General features: G+C 41.7%; 1 protein-coding gene across 3 annotated transcripts in view; it reads right to left on the bottom strand.

The window, feature by feature from the left end:
* LOC139604872 (transportin-1-like) overlaps positions 1 to 13,122 on the bottom strand; it is a 136,960-nt gene extending 123,838 nt beyond the window's left edge. For 2 of the 3 annotated variants that reach the window (XM_071456191.1, XM_071456190.1), the window contains exons 1-4: positions 12,995 to 13,067; positions 12,665 to 12,778; positions 9,659 to 9,734; positions 1,931 to 2,080 (exon numbers count right to left, since the gene is read on the bottom strand). In XM_071456191.1, coding sequence (XP_071312292.1) covers positions 1,931 to 2,080; positions 9,659 to 9,734; positions 12,665 to 12,769 — 331 coding nt within the window. In that variant the 5' untranslated portion in view covers positions 12,770 to 12,778; positions 12,995 to 13,067. Of the gene's footprint in view, positions 1 to 1,930; positions 2,081 to 9,658; positions 9,735 to 12,664; positions 12,779 to 12,994 lie in introns of all 3 variants that reach the window. The other variant, XM_071456192.1, reaches the window with a different exon arrangement.
* Between the last annotated feature and the right edge of the window lie 1,883 nt (positions 13,123 to 15,005).

The raw sequence follows: 15,005 nt of genomic DNA, 5'->3' as shown, positions 1-15,005 counted from the left end.
GTCAGTGTCTCGTGTTTTGCCAGTGAGGAGCTGCACAAAAGAAACCAGGAGGAAGCATAGCTGGGACAGTTGATCTTATAATATATATTATAAAGTAATTCATGCTTAAGGGGAAAATGTATGAAATAAAAATTGTAAACGGAATCTAACATCCAACGAGCCTCTGACCATGAGCAACCCGGAGACAGATTACCACATTGGAATTACAAAACTCCTGGTGGCAGCAGGAGAACAATGCCTCATTTACTAATAAAAGAACGTGGCCAGCATGGAGATGGGCTTCCTCCGGAGCCATCAGGGAACACCCAACGACGATCATCACTTGGTAGATATCATCAATCAAGATAACCGAAGGCGCCAAGGAACATACATCTGAATACACGAAGGCGCCAAGGAACATACATCTGAATACACGACTTCCCCTGACATGATCAGCGCCTGCCACTACCCAGGAAACAGCAATTGTCCAGTCCTGCACAGTGAAAAGAAACCTTCATACATATGTGGGGTTACAAAAGAAATCGGGACACCTCTGCCTCAGGCATAAAAAACTGTACAAAACAGCCCCGCTGGAAACAGCATTCGTGAACAGAGGAGGATCCGATGATAGAGGTTGGATATAGGTTCACCCAGCGCTGACCCTGGGCTCAACGCTGTCTCATTGACTGTGGTTTTTGAGGACCGTATTTTGGTCGCAAAAATAAAATCTTTTGCATTTATTGATTTGGCTTTCTTGTTGATCATTTATAACAATCTGAACTGGCTAAGGGGATATTCCACACCATAGAACATCATGTCCAGTATATAAACTGGGGGGAGTTGGCTATGAGGGGCCAAATGCTGCTCAGGGATGTGCTGGGCATCAGTCAGTGGGTGGTGAGCAACTGTATTGCGCATCACTTGTTTCTCTTGGCTTCTGTAACTCTATGTCCTTCTTGTGACAATTATTAGTAATATTATTTGTATAATTTTATTATTGAAATTATTATTTTGTTTCAATTATTAAATTGTTCTTATCTCAACCTGATTCTCCTCCCCACTGGGGGGACAGATGGGGGAGTGAGCAGGCATCTGTGTGGTACTTAGTTACTTAGGGGTGAAACTATGACATTATTTTAAAACAGAAATCAGCTGACACAGGCTGAATGCCTTTCTGAACTTGCATCCAATCCCTGTTTTTCTCTACTGTACTTAAATATACATTAATTTCACTTTTTCTTCTAGTTTTTGGAGTGGACAAGGAAAATTACAATTGCAATAATTGGGGGAAATCATATTCTCAAAGAGCAGACAGAAAATCAACATTACCTAGAAATAAGTAAAAATAACAAATATTCATGTTATGGAAGAGATGTACTAAACCACAGGATTTAGGAAATAAAAAAAAAAACAACCATACAACAAAAACACTTGTAGCTGGTGTTCTGATCACCACACATTATCTACAGTTTTCTGACAGAAGCTATTTAAAAAACATAAACTCATTATGTTAATGTATGTAACATCTGGTGTAATGATTCCCTGAAGAGGTGTGCATATGGGGAAGCAAAGAGGAAATCCACAAACAGAAGTGTTTTACTAATGCAAGTGGATTGCTGAAATAATTCTGAACTCAGAACCTTTACCTTACTCCTGTTTTTGGTATAAAAATTGGCAGCAAGCTGAATTTTAGAAGATTCAAGTAAACTTATGTTCAGTCACATTTCAAGAGATACGAACAGAATTGCTAATTCAGTTTTAAGAAAATAGGAAAGAAAAATATATTTGTATATCCACACTGAAGATTAATATCAGAATCAAATCATGATGTAGTTGTGACAATTATCAGAAGCAAATAGGTTTAGGAGTTTAATAACTCTCACTAGCACAGCTCTCACTTATATCAGTAACATTTTCAGTGAGCAGAATACAGTAATAAGAGTAAACTTACCTACAGTAGCTCTAATTAAGGGGGAGGAATCACCAATATTGTTCAAACATTCACTTTTAATGAAGTCAGTTACTCCATTTGGAAAGTTGTGAAAATGCGCTTTTACATTATTCTTCAAGATGAGACCACTCAAGGAACGTGTTGGCTCATCTGCAAGAGAAAATAATTGTGTTTATAACTTCCATCAGTTCTTAGGATAAAGCAGATTTGCAGAACAATGCAACAAGATCAAAGCTTACAGTGATAAATATTAATCTTTATTTCCTTATCCCTCCTTCCAAATACAACCATCAATTTACATAGCAAAGTTTTTTAGTTTTAGAGTTCACTTGTGAGCAGATTCATGTTTAGTTCTTCAACCAAGGGCATAAGTAACTTGGTATTATTTCTGAAGCATGCTGAAAGTGAGATGTGGATGTTCTACATAGAAAGGATTAGTTTATAGTATAAGAAAATTAAAATTTAAAGTTTACAACAATCCAAATCAGCCTATAAAGCTAATTTTAATCAGCATTTTAGCTTTTGGTCAGTTGTGCACCCCCAGCCTACCTACTGGTGGGTTGGTGTGAGAAGCAGAAAAGGCCTTGGATCTGTGTAAGCCCTGCTCAGCAGTAACTAAAACATCCCTGTGTTATCATCGTTTCCAGTACAAATCTAAAACACAGTCCCATATCAGCCACTGTGAAAAAAATTACCTCAGCCCAAACCAGAAGAGAAGCCCTGATTTTAGCAAAAAGTAAGGATGCTTAAAGTTCATTTGCACCGAGTTACAGTTTACACACAGATCTATTATAGGCCTTCAAAACTATTAACTGCCCAAAGAAATATAAGAAAAATAAGAGATATAACTTTCAAATATAAAATATTTTAAAACCAAGTTAGTGCATCATAACACAAGGACTCTTATCATACCCATGATGACTGACTGAGGGCCATTAAAAATACTTTTGAGTGCAACCGTTGCTAGTTGAACAAAAATGGCACTTTTAAAAAGAGGGGTTATTGCTAAAATTAATTTTAATCAACTGATTATGAGTTCCAAAACCAGAATGCTGTATACGAGTATTAGAACAAGATTTAAAAATATATTTCAGTCTTCCTGTCTTAGGTTGGAAATGGGGGTGTGTATTCTATTCCTATCTGTTAGAGGTGGGGCAGTTATCTTCTGTTAATTGGGCAGTTTCTTGATCTCTTCCACAATCAATCCTCCCTCCGGAGAGATATCTTCGGTTAATGGGCCATTGAGTGTCACTGCATGACTGATAAAATTACATCATCCCATTGCAAGAAGCTCTGCCCAGAGGGAGGAGCCAAGCATTCCTATCTGGATGTAATCAGAGATTTGGAACATCACAGGGAGCCTTTTCCCACTGGATTCCCCAGAGAAGCAGCTTTCCTCTCCACTGGATTTCCAGAGGAAGACCAAGCCCATCTACACCACCACTGAACCTTCAGAGGAAAACTACACCCTCCTACAGGATCACTGCTTCAACAGAACCACATTTGTCACTTCAGGAGGACTACAGCCACCATTTAATTGGACTGCTACCAACACCCTGACCCACAGGGTGTCAGGTTGTATTCTGACTCTGTCAGTGGTTTGTTTTCTTGTTTGTACTATTGCATTTGCGGTTTTAATTTTCCTAGTAAAGAACTGTTATTCCTATTCCCATATCTTTGCCTGAAAGCCCCTTAATTTCAAAATTACAATAATTCCGAGGGAGGGGGTTTACATTTTCCATTTCAAGGAAGGCTCCTGCCTTCCTTAGCAGACACCTGTCTTTTCAAACCAAGACACTTCCTCAAGAAGCACTAATTTTCATTCTCTGTAACTATAAATATTGATTTACAAGCATCACTCTTACATAGAATTCAGTAACTTCATAAACTAGGAATCCACCTGATGCATATATATTTAAAAGACTTCTATAACTTTGCCTATACTACAGGTTTTAAATACCTACCAACTTCTAAACAATGTAAAAGTTCTTGCAAGGCACTGCATTTCAAGGGCCAAAAAGTTTACTAGGAGAACAGATTTACAATTTTAAATAAAAATACCAAAAACTAGATGAGCAGACATACCTCTGTCAACTACAGAATGTGGTTATGAGATGTGACAAGTATTATTATCATTATTATTATTACTTAGGAAGTCAAATAAAGTAATTTTATAATTTTGCTTAATATTTTGAAGACGTCAATAACAAAGATCAGGTGGAGAATATCCTAAAGGAGGACATTCTTACTTGAACTCTTGATCAGTCTCAGGTTCACCTGAAATGCTCTCTGAATTCAAGGTAAAATCTCTCCAATTATTATTACACTAATTTAATATGTCCAATTATTATTCCCTTGCATATCTATAATCCACTGATTGGTATGCTCATATTCAAGTAATCCAGTCTTCCATAAGCAGTTATTCAGAATTAATGTTGTGTCTGGCCAGGAAGTAAGCCAAAGGCATTTTCCTTTCATTTACACACTATTTACAGCCCTTGCAAGCCACAATGAAAGCATTATTTTTAGCAGCCACAGTTGGACACAGAATCACAGAATCATTTAGGATGGAAAGGACCTTTAAAATCATCAAGTCTAACCATTAACCCAGTACTGCCAAGTCCACCACCAAACCAAGTTTTCAAGTGCCACATCCACAGAGCTTTCAAATCCCTCCAAGGATGGCGACTCCATCACTGTCTTGGGAAGCCTATGTGAGGGTTTGACAACCCTTTCATAGCAGAAATTTTCCTTAATACCCAACCTAAACCTCCCCTGGTGCAACTTGAGGCCATTTCCTCTTCTCCAGTCACGTGTTAACTGGGAGAAGAGGCCAATCCCCACCTGGCTACAACTTCCTTTCAGGTAGCTGTAGAGAGTGACAAGGTCTCTCCTGAGCATCCTTTTCCCCAGGCTGAGCCCCCTGAGTTCCCTCAGCTGCTCCTCATCAGACTTGTGCTCCAGACTCTTCCCCTGCTCCATTGCCCTTCTCTGGACATGCTCCAGAACCTCAATGTCTTTCTTGTTGTGAGGGGCCCAAAACTGAACACAGTACTTGAGGTGCAGCCTCACCAGTGCCACGTAAAGGGGAACAATCACTGCCCTGGTCCTGCTGGCCACACTATTTCTGATACAAGCAAGGATTCCATTTACCTTCTTGGCCACCTGGGCACACTGCTGGCTCAAGTTCAGCCACTGTCAACCAGCACCTCCAGGTCCTTTTCCACAGGGCCACTTTCCAGCCACTCTTCCCAAGCCTGTAGTGCTGCAGGGGGTTGTTGTGTCCCAATGGCAGGACCTGAAGTGCGGCCAGGATGAAAAATTATGGCCAAAGCCCTCTCTTGCAACCCTATAAACAGCAGTCCAAAATAAGACCCTTTGAGCTCTCTTGGCCCACAGCAGCTGCAACCAGCAACCTCCCTGAGTGAGACCTCTGAGACACAGCGAACTCTTAAGTTTGCTATTCTCGGAGGATTGCCAAAAAACAATAAATCCTGGGCTGATGTGGATGTGACAGCCTGGTCAGAGAGCAAGAAAACGAGATAAGTTTTCTCACAGCGGACTTGTGAGACTTTTAGGGAGTTGTAGAGAAAGGATGATAACTTGTTATTATAAACAACCTGCAGGTGGTGTTTTCCTATTCTCTGTTTTTCTGCTCTCATCAAGGATTGTTTGGGAGAAAAGTGCTTTTGTTAATTAGCCAATCAAGTGGAATGCATCTGAACTGTCTATAAAAGAGAAGAGTTTTTCACATTAAAGCTGTTGTTGTGCAAACCAGCCTGCTTGGAGTCTGTGCCACTTTCTTACTCGATAGTGACAGGCTGATAGCCTCCACTCCTCAAGGCTTGACCCTTTGCCATTGACAAGATGCAAAGGCATCTGAAGTGAGTGTTTCAATACCTTTGAGAGGAATTTTTCACAGATGCCTTGTACAGACTTGTCATGGTTTGATGCTAGCGCAATGCCAGTGCCCCCATGAAAATATATTCTCCTTAATGGCTGCTGTGAGATGTGACCAGGAATAAAGCAGAGCAGGCTCAAACTTAGAAATAAAGAAAAAAAAACTTTATTAACCTACAACTATAATAAAAGGAACACACACAAAATTCAGAATGAAAAAACTTCCAAAATATTCCTCCTCCCCCCCCCCCAGTTTCCACCCAGGCACAGTGAGACAAAATCTTAGATTCTCAGTCAAGTTACCATCCCTCAGATAATCAACTCTCAGTTAATCAAGGAGAGAGGAGTCCCTCTTGTACCATAGGCTTCCCCAGGAAACACAGTTGAAACCTCCTGTGTTTCCATGTCACACGTGGCACCGCCCAGAGAACATTTGCCATCGTGACATCTTCCTTCCTTCCATGTACAGTGCTCTCACCACCGTTCATGGACCAAAACTGCTTATAGGGTTCCCTTTAAGGATGCTTTGCCAAGTACCAAAAAAGCAACAGTTTCTCACTTTTGGGACAAAGGTTTCCCCCATTTTCACTCCCCCTGGGGCTGAGGGTCTTGAGAACAGAGATCTTCTTCCCTGAAGACAGAGGGTACTACCACACCCTCCTCATCTTTCTCTGTTCTCTCCACTCCTGCACTTGGCATCACTGCAGCAGGTCACTCTCCTGCACTGGCAATCACTACAGCAGGTCACTCTTGGCTCAAGCCATTGCCTCCCCGTAAATGCAGTCTCTGTGTTACAGGAAATTGGTTCCGTCTATGGCTATGCAAGAAAAGTCCAGCCAAAGGCCACTCCATGATCTCCTCCCACCTAGGATTCTTCCCCATCTTCTTCTGACATCCTTCACTTGCTCAGACCTTCACCACACTTGCCCATTTCCTTCTATTTCATGTCTGTCTCTCTTCTCTTTCAAATCAAGGAGGACTAGTGTTTCGTAAAGTTTTCACTGTCCAAGAAAAGGGTTAAAATATCAGGCTCTGCCTGCCCAGAACTCCCATGGCAGCCGGGCACCTTCTCGCCGCAAACCGGCCCCCTCCCCTTTCTCCTTCGGCAGTGCTGCCAGCACAAGATATCAAATTTCAAGGTGGCACAAGCACAGGCACAGGCTCTCTCTCTCTCTATCGGGCGGGGGGGGGGGGGGCCTGCCTGATGCCTCTCAGTGCTCCTCCACCCTTCCATCTTGCAGGGGCCTTCACACCCCTTCTCTGTCCAAGGCTCTGGCCTACCTCACCCCGGCCACATGGCTTCCCCTCCCCCACCCAACCCGTGTCTGGGCAGGGGAGGCCTGACCTCTTTCACCAACCCAGAACCAAGAGAGAGTTCCCCTGAGAGTTCTCTGCTTTTTAACCCCCTGTGTTCTCAGAGGCATATCCATGTTTTCAGTGGCCACATCAGGTGCCAATATTCAAATCTGAGCACTGATTGGTTTGACCACAACCTCCCAAAAAACTCACTTCCTTATCAACCTAGGACAAGACTCTATATCTGTGTCCATATGCTATAGCAAATGTGGAGGAAACACTGCTCTCTGAGATTCTCAAGTACTTTGGATTTGTAAATTACACCTGTAAGAAAGTTACTGTTGTGCTACAGTAAATCCTATATGAATCCTTTGTTAAATTGTTTAAGTTATAAATAAAGTTAAATGCTGTTAAGGTGCTGTCAAGTTTAAGTTAGGGTAAGTACTGATAAGTTTAAGAACTGTTAAGTGCTGTTGGGCCTTTAGGCCATATTAGTTTTTATCCTTACCCTTTTTATCCTTTCATCTCTCCCCCACCCCACCCTGATAATTTTGGAATTATTTCAGTTTGGATTGATTGACTGGATTTTTTTTTGTTTGCTTTTCCTCTGTGTGCCCTAATCATCTAGTTAGTAGAATGAACCTTGCCAATGAAGGTTGTTGTGCTTTTTCTTTTATTTTAAACCTGTTTTTACTGATACCTTTGCCAGTGATTCTTTAAGCAATATTAAAACACTCATTCAATTCATGACACAGTGGGAGCACTAAATTGGAGAGTACCATTCCTAAGCCATGACAGCCTTATTTGGTGCCCAATGTGCAGCACAAAGGCTTGAGATAACAACAGATCTGACAAGAGAAGGTTGGAAACTAATTTGATCTAACCATTTGTTGTATTAGGTGTGGAGCCACTGGTCACAGTTGCTTGGTCTGTTTATGTGGGTGTGGTGCTGAATCCTGTGTATGTTCTCGTATATGCTCCTTGTGGTGCTCTTTTTCAGAGCAGGGAGAGGGATCAGGATTGCTTTGTTGCTGTACCATAGGATATCAGTTTATGACATGATAACATCAAGTGCAATGAAGATCAATTGGGATGTGTATTCAGTGTTGCTCTCCTGCCCCGGCCTTGGGTGCTACCTTTGGGAGTCCATTAATAATTGTACCCATCCTCTAGGGGGAGCAGGGGAGGATGATTTTCCCCAGACTTTACCCCCTTTTCCTCCTTCAGGCCTGTTCCATCAATTTTGGGGAATTTTGAATTCCCTTTGGATGTTAAGGAAAGCATGTTCTTGCTGCTACATCTGCCAGGTCTCCTCAATGCAGTCCACACCATGTTTAGAGTTAAGAAAAAGGTTTCTAGGGAGGTTATTAAAAGATCTGCCCTGAGGGTGGATAGTCATAACTGATCATTACCAAGGAATTGCCTGAATTTTCCAACTGGGAGAGGCTACACTATGCCATAAACAGTTTGTACAAATGTCCATAAAAATAAGCCAACAGTAAGAAACTACATTATTTTTAGAATTAAGGCTTCAGAATGAAGATTCTACAGACATTATATTTGGACAACTCTAGGATGTGATTGTGTGGTTTCAGATAGGGTAGAGTTAATTTATTCTCAGTAGCTGTTACAGTGCTGTGTTTTAGATTTAAAATGAGAATGGTGTTGATAACATGCTGATATTTTCATTTTTTGCTAACTCATGTTTATCCTAAGTCAAGGAATTTTTTCTTGTCTCATGTTCTGCAAGTGAGGAGGTTCACAAAAGAAACTGGGAGGGAGCACAGCTGGGACAGGTGACCCAAACTGACCAAAGGGATATTCCACACCACAGAATGTCATGCCCAGTATATAAATTGGTGGGAGTTACCCAGAAGGGTGGCCGATCTGGGTTTGGGAAGGGGGGTCTGGCATCAGTCAGCAGATGGTGAGCAATTGCATTGTGCATCACTTGTTTCTCCCTTTTATCATTATTATTATCATTTACCATTATTACTGTATTTTACTTTATTTTCAATTATTAAACTGTTCTTATCTCAACATATAAGTTTTACTTTTGATTCTCCTCCCCATTCCACCAGGGTGTGGGGGAGAGATGGGGATTGAGCAAGCAGCTGCAACAGTAATCTTCTAAATATTTAATAGATTGATTACTAGGGAGATCACAATCACAACTGGATTTAGCAGCATGTTTTATAATGTGTATAGTCATGATTCATCACCATGACATGCAAAGTTATTCCACAGTTTCACTGTAGTCTGATAGAAGAATGATGCTCCCACATTTTTTAAAGATTTCATTGGAATTTTAGAATGGTATCTCTTTCAAGATTGAGACTACAAGCACCATGTTATCAGATCTTTTTCCACAAAGATTCCCAAGAGGATAAAAAATTCTTCTATGTGACTATGGAGATCAACCCACCAGCACACTGAGTATAAAAATCAGTTTCCTTTTTCTTTCAAGCTAAATAAAATAATTTTTTTTAAATAAAAAAATAGAATAAACCAGTCAATATCCCAAGAACTTACCTTCAGACTTCAGCTTTGTAAGAACAAAAATCAGGTAGTTGTTGAAATCTGGATACTGATTGAGTTGTTCTAGTTTCTGAAGAGAAAAACTGTTAAGGAAATTAAAATCTTCACACACAGCATTTATAGCTTTCTGAATACTATGATTAAGTGAGCTATGTACTACTGCATCATTTAAAAATGCTATGACTATAAACTCACAACATACAGGCTATGAACACTTTAAAAACAATTTCTGTAATTTTCATACTGAAGCAGTAGCTCTTTAGTTATGCTGAAATCTGAGAAAAGAATCCAGGAACACAGAAATTCCTGCCCTCCCCAAATCCCCTACATTCCTCTGCACAGTTTTAGATTTCAAAATTTGCACTTAAAAGTCAACAAAACCTAAGGAATCCACTGAGGCACAATCACATAATACATCATTTTTTACTCCACAATAAATAAAAGCATTTCAGCATTAAAATACAACTATGATGATTTTTATAAGCTAGTCACTTTAATATTAGTCATATACATTTTGATGATGCTAACTAGCCAGTCTGAGCTTTCAACTGCGAGAAGCTGTTTCTTTGTAAATGCCCAGATATTTGTACAAAGAAGTTCATGTTTATCCATGGTCTCTTTAAAAAAAATCCTGTACACAAAACAATTTTCTAGTGACACCTCTCTGAAAAAGCATCTTACTAGCAATACCAACCTCTTTACTATGTTCTCTGGGGCAACTGCAAGAAGAATTATTATGTTTCTGAACAATTAGAAGGTACGTAGCTGTTTTTCTAAAATTTGTCATTACTTTTGCCTCAAATTTCTACGTATTCTGCCACTGCTTGCCTAGAACAGCATTCTGGCATTCTCCTTGTATCTTGTTCTCACACCCTGGTATTAAGTACTAGTATGCTCAACAATATTTTATGTCATAAGCATGCAGTTACCAAATATACTAGATATCATCAGTATGGCAAACAATGAAGACATTTAGCAAAAAAATTATTTTTAGAATTAGTAGGATTATTTGCTTCATAGGCATTTATTTTACTTGCTGTACAGCTAAAGCTCTAAATATTCAAAATTGCTAAACCCTGACCATACATAATGATGTTGACATTGATGGGCCTTGCACTGATCAAAAGCCAGATACCATTATTTGAAGCAGACCTTTAAAATGCAATTTTACATGAAAGCTACATTATAATCACTGCTGCTATAATCACCTTTGTATTTGAAATACTAAAGAGCACCTGTTTAAATCTGGGGCATTATCAGAACATATCACCGAAGGGGTATAGGGGACAGACAAAGGTTGACACAGAGACTCCATCGTCAGAAGGCATGAAAAGGCACTTTTTATTAGAAATTCACAGTTCTTATAGAAACAATGGTGGACCTAAGACCTGATTGGCCTTTAGGAAACTTCTCTCACCTATTGGTCAAGAAGGGACAAGTCCTTCTTGTAAACATTTTTGACAAACAGAGATTGCCTACCAGGTGCAGAGATTGAGATAGAAATTAAAACAATTACTTTCTCTGAGCTTTCTCACAGCTTCTCAGGAAAATCCTGGGAGAGCTGTGTCTCTCTCTGTTCAGAGAATATGTGATTACCACAAGAACACTTAGCGACTTCTGTATAGTATTTTTCATAGGACTCAATACCATCTTAGGAATCTGAAATACAGCTGCAAAAACAAGGTGAAATCTACCTTCACCTTTCAGGTAAGAACAGAAGCCTTCCAAGGTTTGACCACATCTACTAGGAAAAAGCCAAGAAGTCGAGCAAATTTGGCTTCAAGCTAAACTCCTAACACAACATACATACGTATTCTTACCTACATAAATGTTTTGTTGCCTTTTGTGAAGACTTTCAAGCAAATGCCTTAAATAAAAAGAGATCAAGATGCTAAACTCATATTCTTCATAGGAGGATATCCTTTCAGGACTTCTAGATATTTTAAAGCACCTCTATAGTTAGCTTAAGGAACAGGAGACAGTAGATGAGAGCTTTATTTTTCAAGACTTATGCTTCTACTAGACTTAATGTGAAATTTTCCTCTTTCAGTCTTTGGTCCTTAAAACCTTGCTATTTCATCACTTCTACAGTCAAGAGAGACCTGAGGGGGGAACAAACAACTCCACACCCAAACAACAAACCAAGAATCCACAACACTAATGCAAAATGTACTGCAAAGCTGCACAAGCCACATAGGGTAGATTTCACTCTTCCTGTAAGATGTAAAAAGTGTAACGAACAGTATTTCAGGCTCAGGATTCTAGGCAGAAACATCCTCACAACACAGCAAAACACGGTCAGAGCCAGCAGGTCACGGAGAGCGTGCAGTCGGCTCCACCAGGAACGCTCCTCCCACCAGCTCTGGCTTTTGCCGTGAATCCTAGCGCTGGATTAGTTTAGGAAGCCCCTGCTCACCCCTGCTTTGCTGCAGGGGCGACAGCTACCCCGCGCCACATCATCAACTCTGCCTGGCGAGCAGAGGACCCCCCCCCCCCCCCCCGCTCCGGCCTTCTCGGTGGGATATGCAGAGAATAAGGGCTAGGTGCTGGCAGAGGCCCAGCATGGAGTAATCTGGAAAGGTAGCAGATACCAAAGCAGCCACAAAGGAGCCAGGGCTTTAAAAATTAAAAAAAAAAAAAAAACAAAAAAAAAACAAACAAAAACAACCAACCAAACAAACAAAAAACCAACCAAACAAACAAAAAAACACCCAAAAAAACCCAAAAAAACGAACCTTGGCTCAGGGCTCGCAACAGTAGGCCGCCTTAGCGGTTCAAATGCCGCGCCACGGCCACCCGCTCAAGCGGAGGCTCAGCCCACAGAGTTCGCTGTGGCGGCTCCCCGGAAAGGCCCGGCCGCCACCTGCCTACCACAGCACTGGTCTGTGGCCGCGCTGCCCCCTACCCAGAGTCCCCAGCCTCCCTAGCGGTCGCCCGGACGGCCGCAGCCCCGCTCTGCCTGCTCCGCCCGCCCGCGGTGTAGGCCTCGACCAAGGATACTTGTTGAACGGCTCTCTGCGTGGTGGTGTCCGGAGACTGCGATTCCTTGAGCAGCTGCAGGATCTGTAGAAGCCCCTGTTCATCAGGCTTCCACTCATACTCCATCTTGGCTTGCTGGAAAAAACATCAAACAAGAGGGCGCGATTAGCGGAGCGGCAGGCCCCAGGAAGGAAGGAAGGAAGGAAGGAAGGAAGGAAGGAAGGAAGGAAGGAAGGAAGGAAGGAAGGAAGGAAGTGAGGGAGGAAGCAAGCAAGCACGCTAGCTAGCTGGCTGGCGGCATGATGCCCGGCCTGCTCTCACCCGAGCCCGGCCCCACAGGACAGCACTAACCTGCTCCAGTACACGGACTGAGTCACGGCGATCTCGCTCTAAGAGCCGCCTTGCGTCCTCCTGGGTCCTAGCGCCACGCACGCCCCGCCCGCCAGCGCCGCCGTCAGCCTTTCCCCTGTGCGTTCCACACCGTCAGGAGCCTGGGCGCGACAAAAGGCGAGCCCCTCAGTTCTGGGCGGGGAAAAACGGGGTACCTTATCCACAGCCCTTCCCCACCACCACCCGAAACCAGAGAGAACGCTCCGGAAGCCCTAACAAGCAAAGGGTGAAGCAGAGCCTCCGCCCGGCCTCCTCGGGACAGCTGCGGCCACGCACCCGCAATACCTGTCAGAGACCTAGGAGGCTGCAGCCCACGACGAAGTGGGGATGCGAATGCAGACCGAAGAGTTAAGAACGTGGTACCTGCTTTGCTGTCTGCTTTACTTCCACATTATTTAGTTTAATGATGGATAGATTTCATAAATTCTCAATATCACGTGTAAAGAGGAAATAAGACCAACTACACAAGAAGGGGGGGAAAGAAAATACTTTGAATACCTAGTGTATCTTATCCTTAGCGTCAAAATATATCAGAGGAAATTTCAGGTCAAAATTAGCAATTTTTGTGTATATAGAATAGAATAGTTCAGTTGGAAGGGACCTACAATGGTTTTAGGAAAAAAAACTTCACAGAAAGTGTTGACAAGTATTGGAACAGGCTGCCCAGGGAAGTGGTAGAATCACCATCCCTGGAGGGATTTAAAATACATTTGTGTTATGTATATATATATATATATATATATATATATATATATCTCATACATATGCTACTGGGCAAAATAAGAACATACACTGATTAAAACGGGTCTAAAATATGAAAATCAAAACCAGTAATTACTTATCCTTTTACAATCTTATTTTTAGTCATTGTGTTTGTAATCATCCTGCTAACATTCCCCTTTCAGTGAAAACTTTCTGCTTGCTCTCCTGTGGCACAGTACTCAATATGAGTGTCACACACATGCTGCACATCACAGCCTTAACAATTGTTCAGAGGCACCGAGGACAGGAAACATTAGTGGTTCCTAAGTGTGGCCCTGGTAATGTTGTGTGGTTCCTAATCTCACCTCACCAATGCTTTCAATTAAATCCATATTTAAGTTACAGTCAGCTGTCCAGTCTCATGCACTAAGAAGTGTCCCGGAGACAAGTATCTCTAGGTGCTAAGAAGTCTCCTGGGTGAGTAAAGGCTTACCAGTTATTAAGAAAGGATGGACACAAAGGTTTATATGAAATTTTTGTGAGCAGTCCCTCTAGTACAGAAAAGTGTCAAGCAAAGAATCTAGGTTAGCCAGACTCAGGCCATTAAAACCTATGCTTGTGTCTCACAACCATATGAGCAGGAGAGTTCTCTGTAGTGATGCTTGCACAGATGGAACAGATGAAAGGTGAGGTCCAGCAAAACAAGGAAGTGCTAATTTGGGTCTCATTACCTTGACTGCTGCCTTGCCAGGCAGGCTGTAGAAATTCAATGATCTTTGACTTTTGGACCCCTATCAAATTTGGTTGAAATTGATTAGAGCTTCAAAAGTTACTATTCAGAAATGATGACACAATAATTACATCTGTCAAATTTTATCAGGAAACCAAGTGCACTCGAGAAAAAGAAGATTAAATATGGAAAACAAGAACCAGAAAGGAAGGTTGAGAGACAGAACAGGAAAAAGCAGGAAGAGATGCAGGCCATGGATCCATACCTAAGAAAAACTGACATAGGTCTTCTTTCCATTAACATGACCAGACTTAAATCTTAATAAGATCTTTCTGCGGTGGAAGATAAAAAAGCCTACAAATCAGAGTATGAATGTGAGCCTCTACTATTAGTGGGGACATCAAAAAGCTTTAGACAATCATCCTCCAGGGTAGGTTCCTCCTTAGGCTACATACAGGATCCTTTACCACTGGGTGCTACTCAACATATATAGAAATCAAAGCAGGTTCCAGCCAAGATCAGCATGAGGGGGTGTGGCCA

The sequence above is a fragment of the Agelaius tricolor genome, unplaced genomic scaffold (genome assembly GCF_023055355.1).
Source record: "Agelaius tricolor isolate 1412-34295 unplaced genomic scaffold, bAgeTri1.0.p SCAF_56, whole genome shotgun sequence".
Classification (NCBI taxonomy): Eukaryota; Metazoa; Chordata; class Aves; order Passeriformes; family Icteridae; genus Agelaius; species Agelaius tricolor.
The sequence above is the reverse complement of the archived record's forward strand: the minus strand, read 5'-3'. Positions and strand labels throughout refer to the sequence as shown.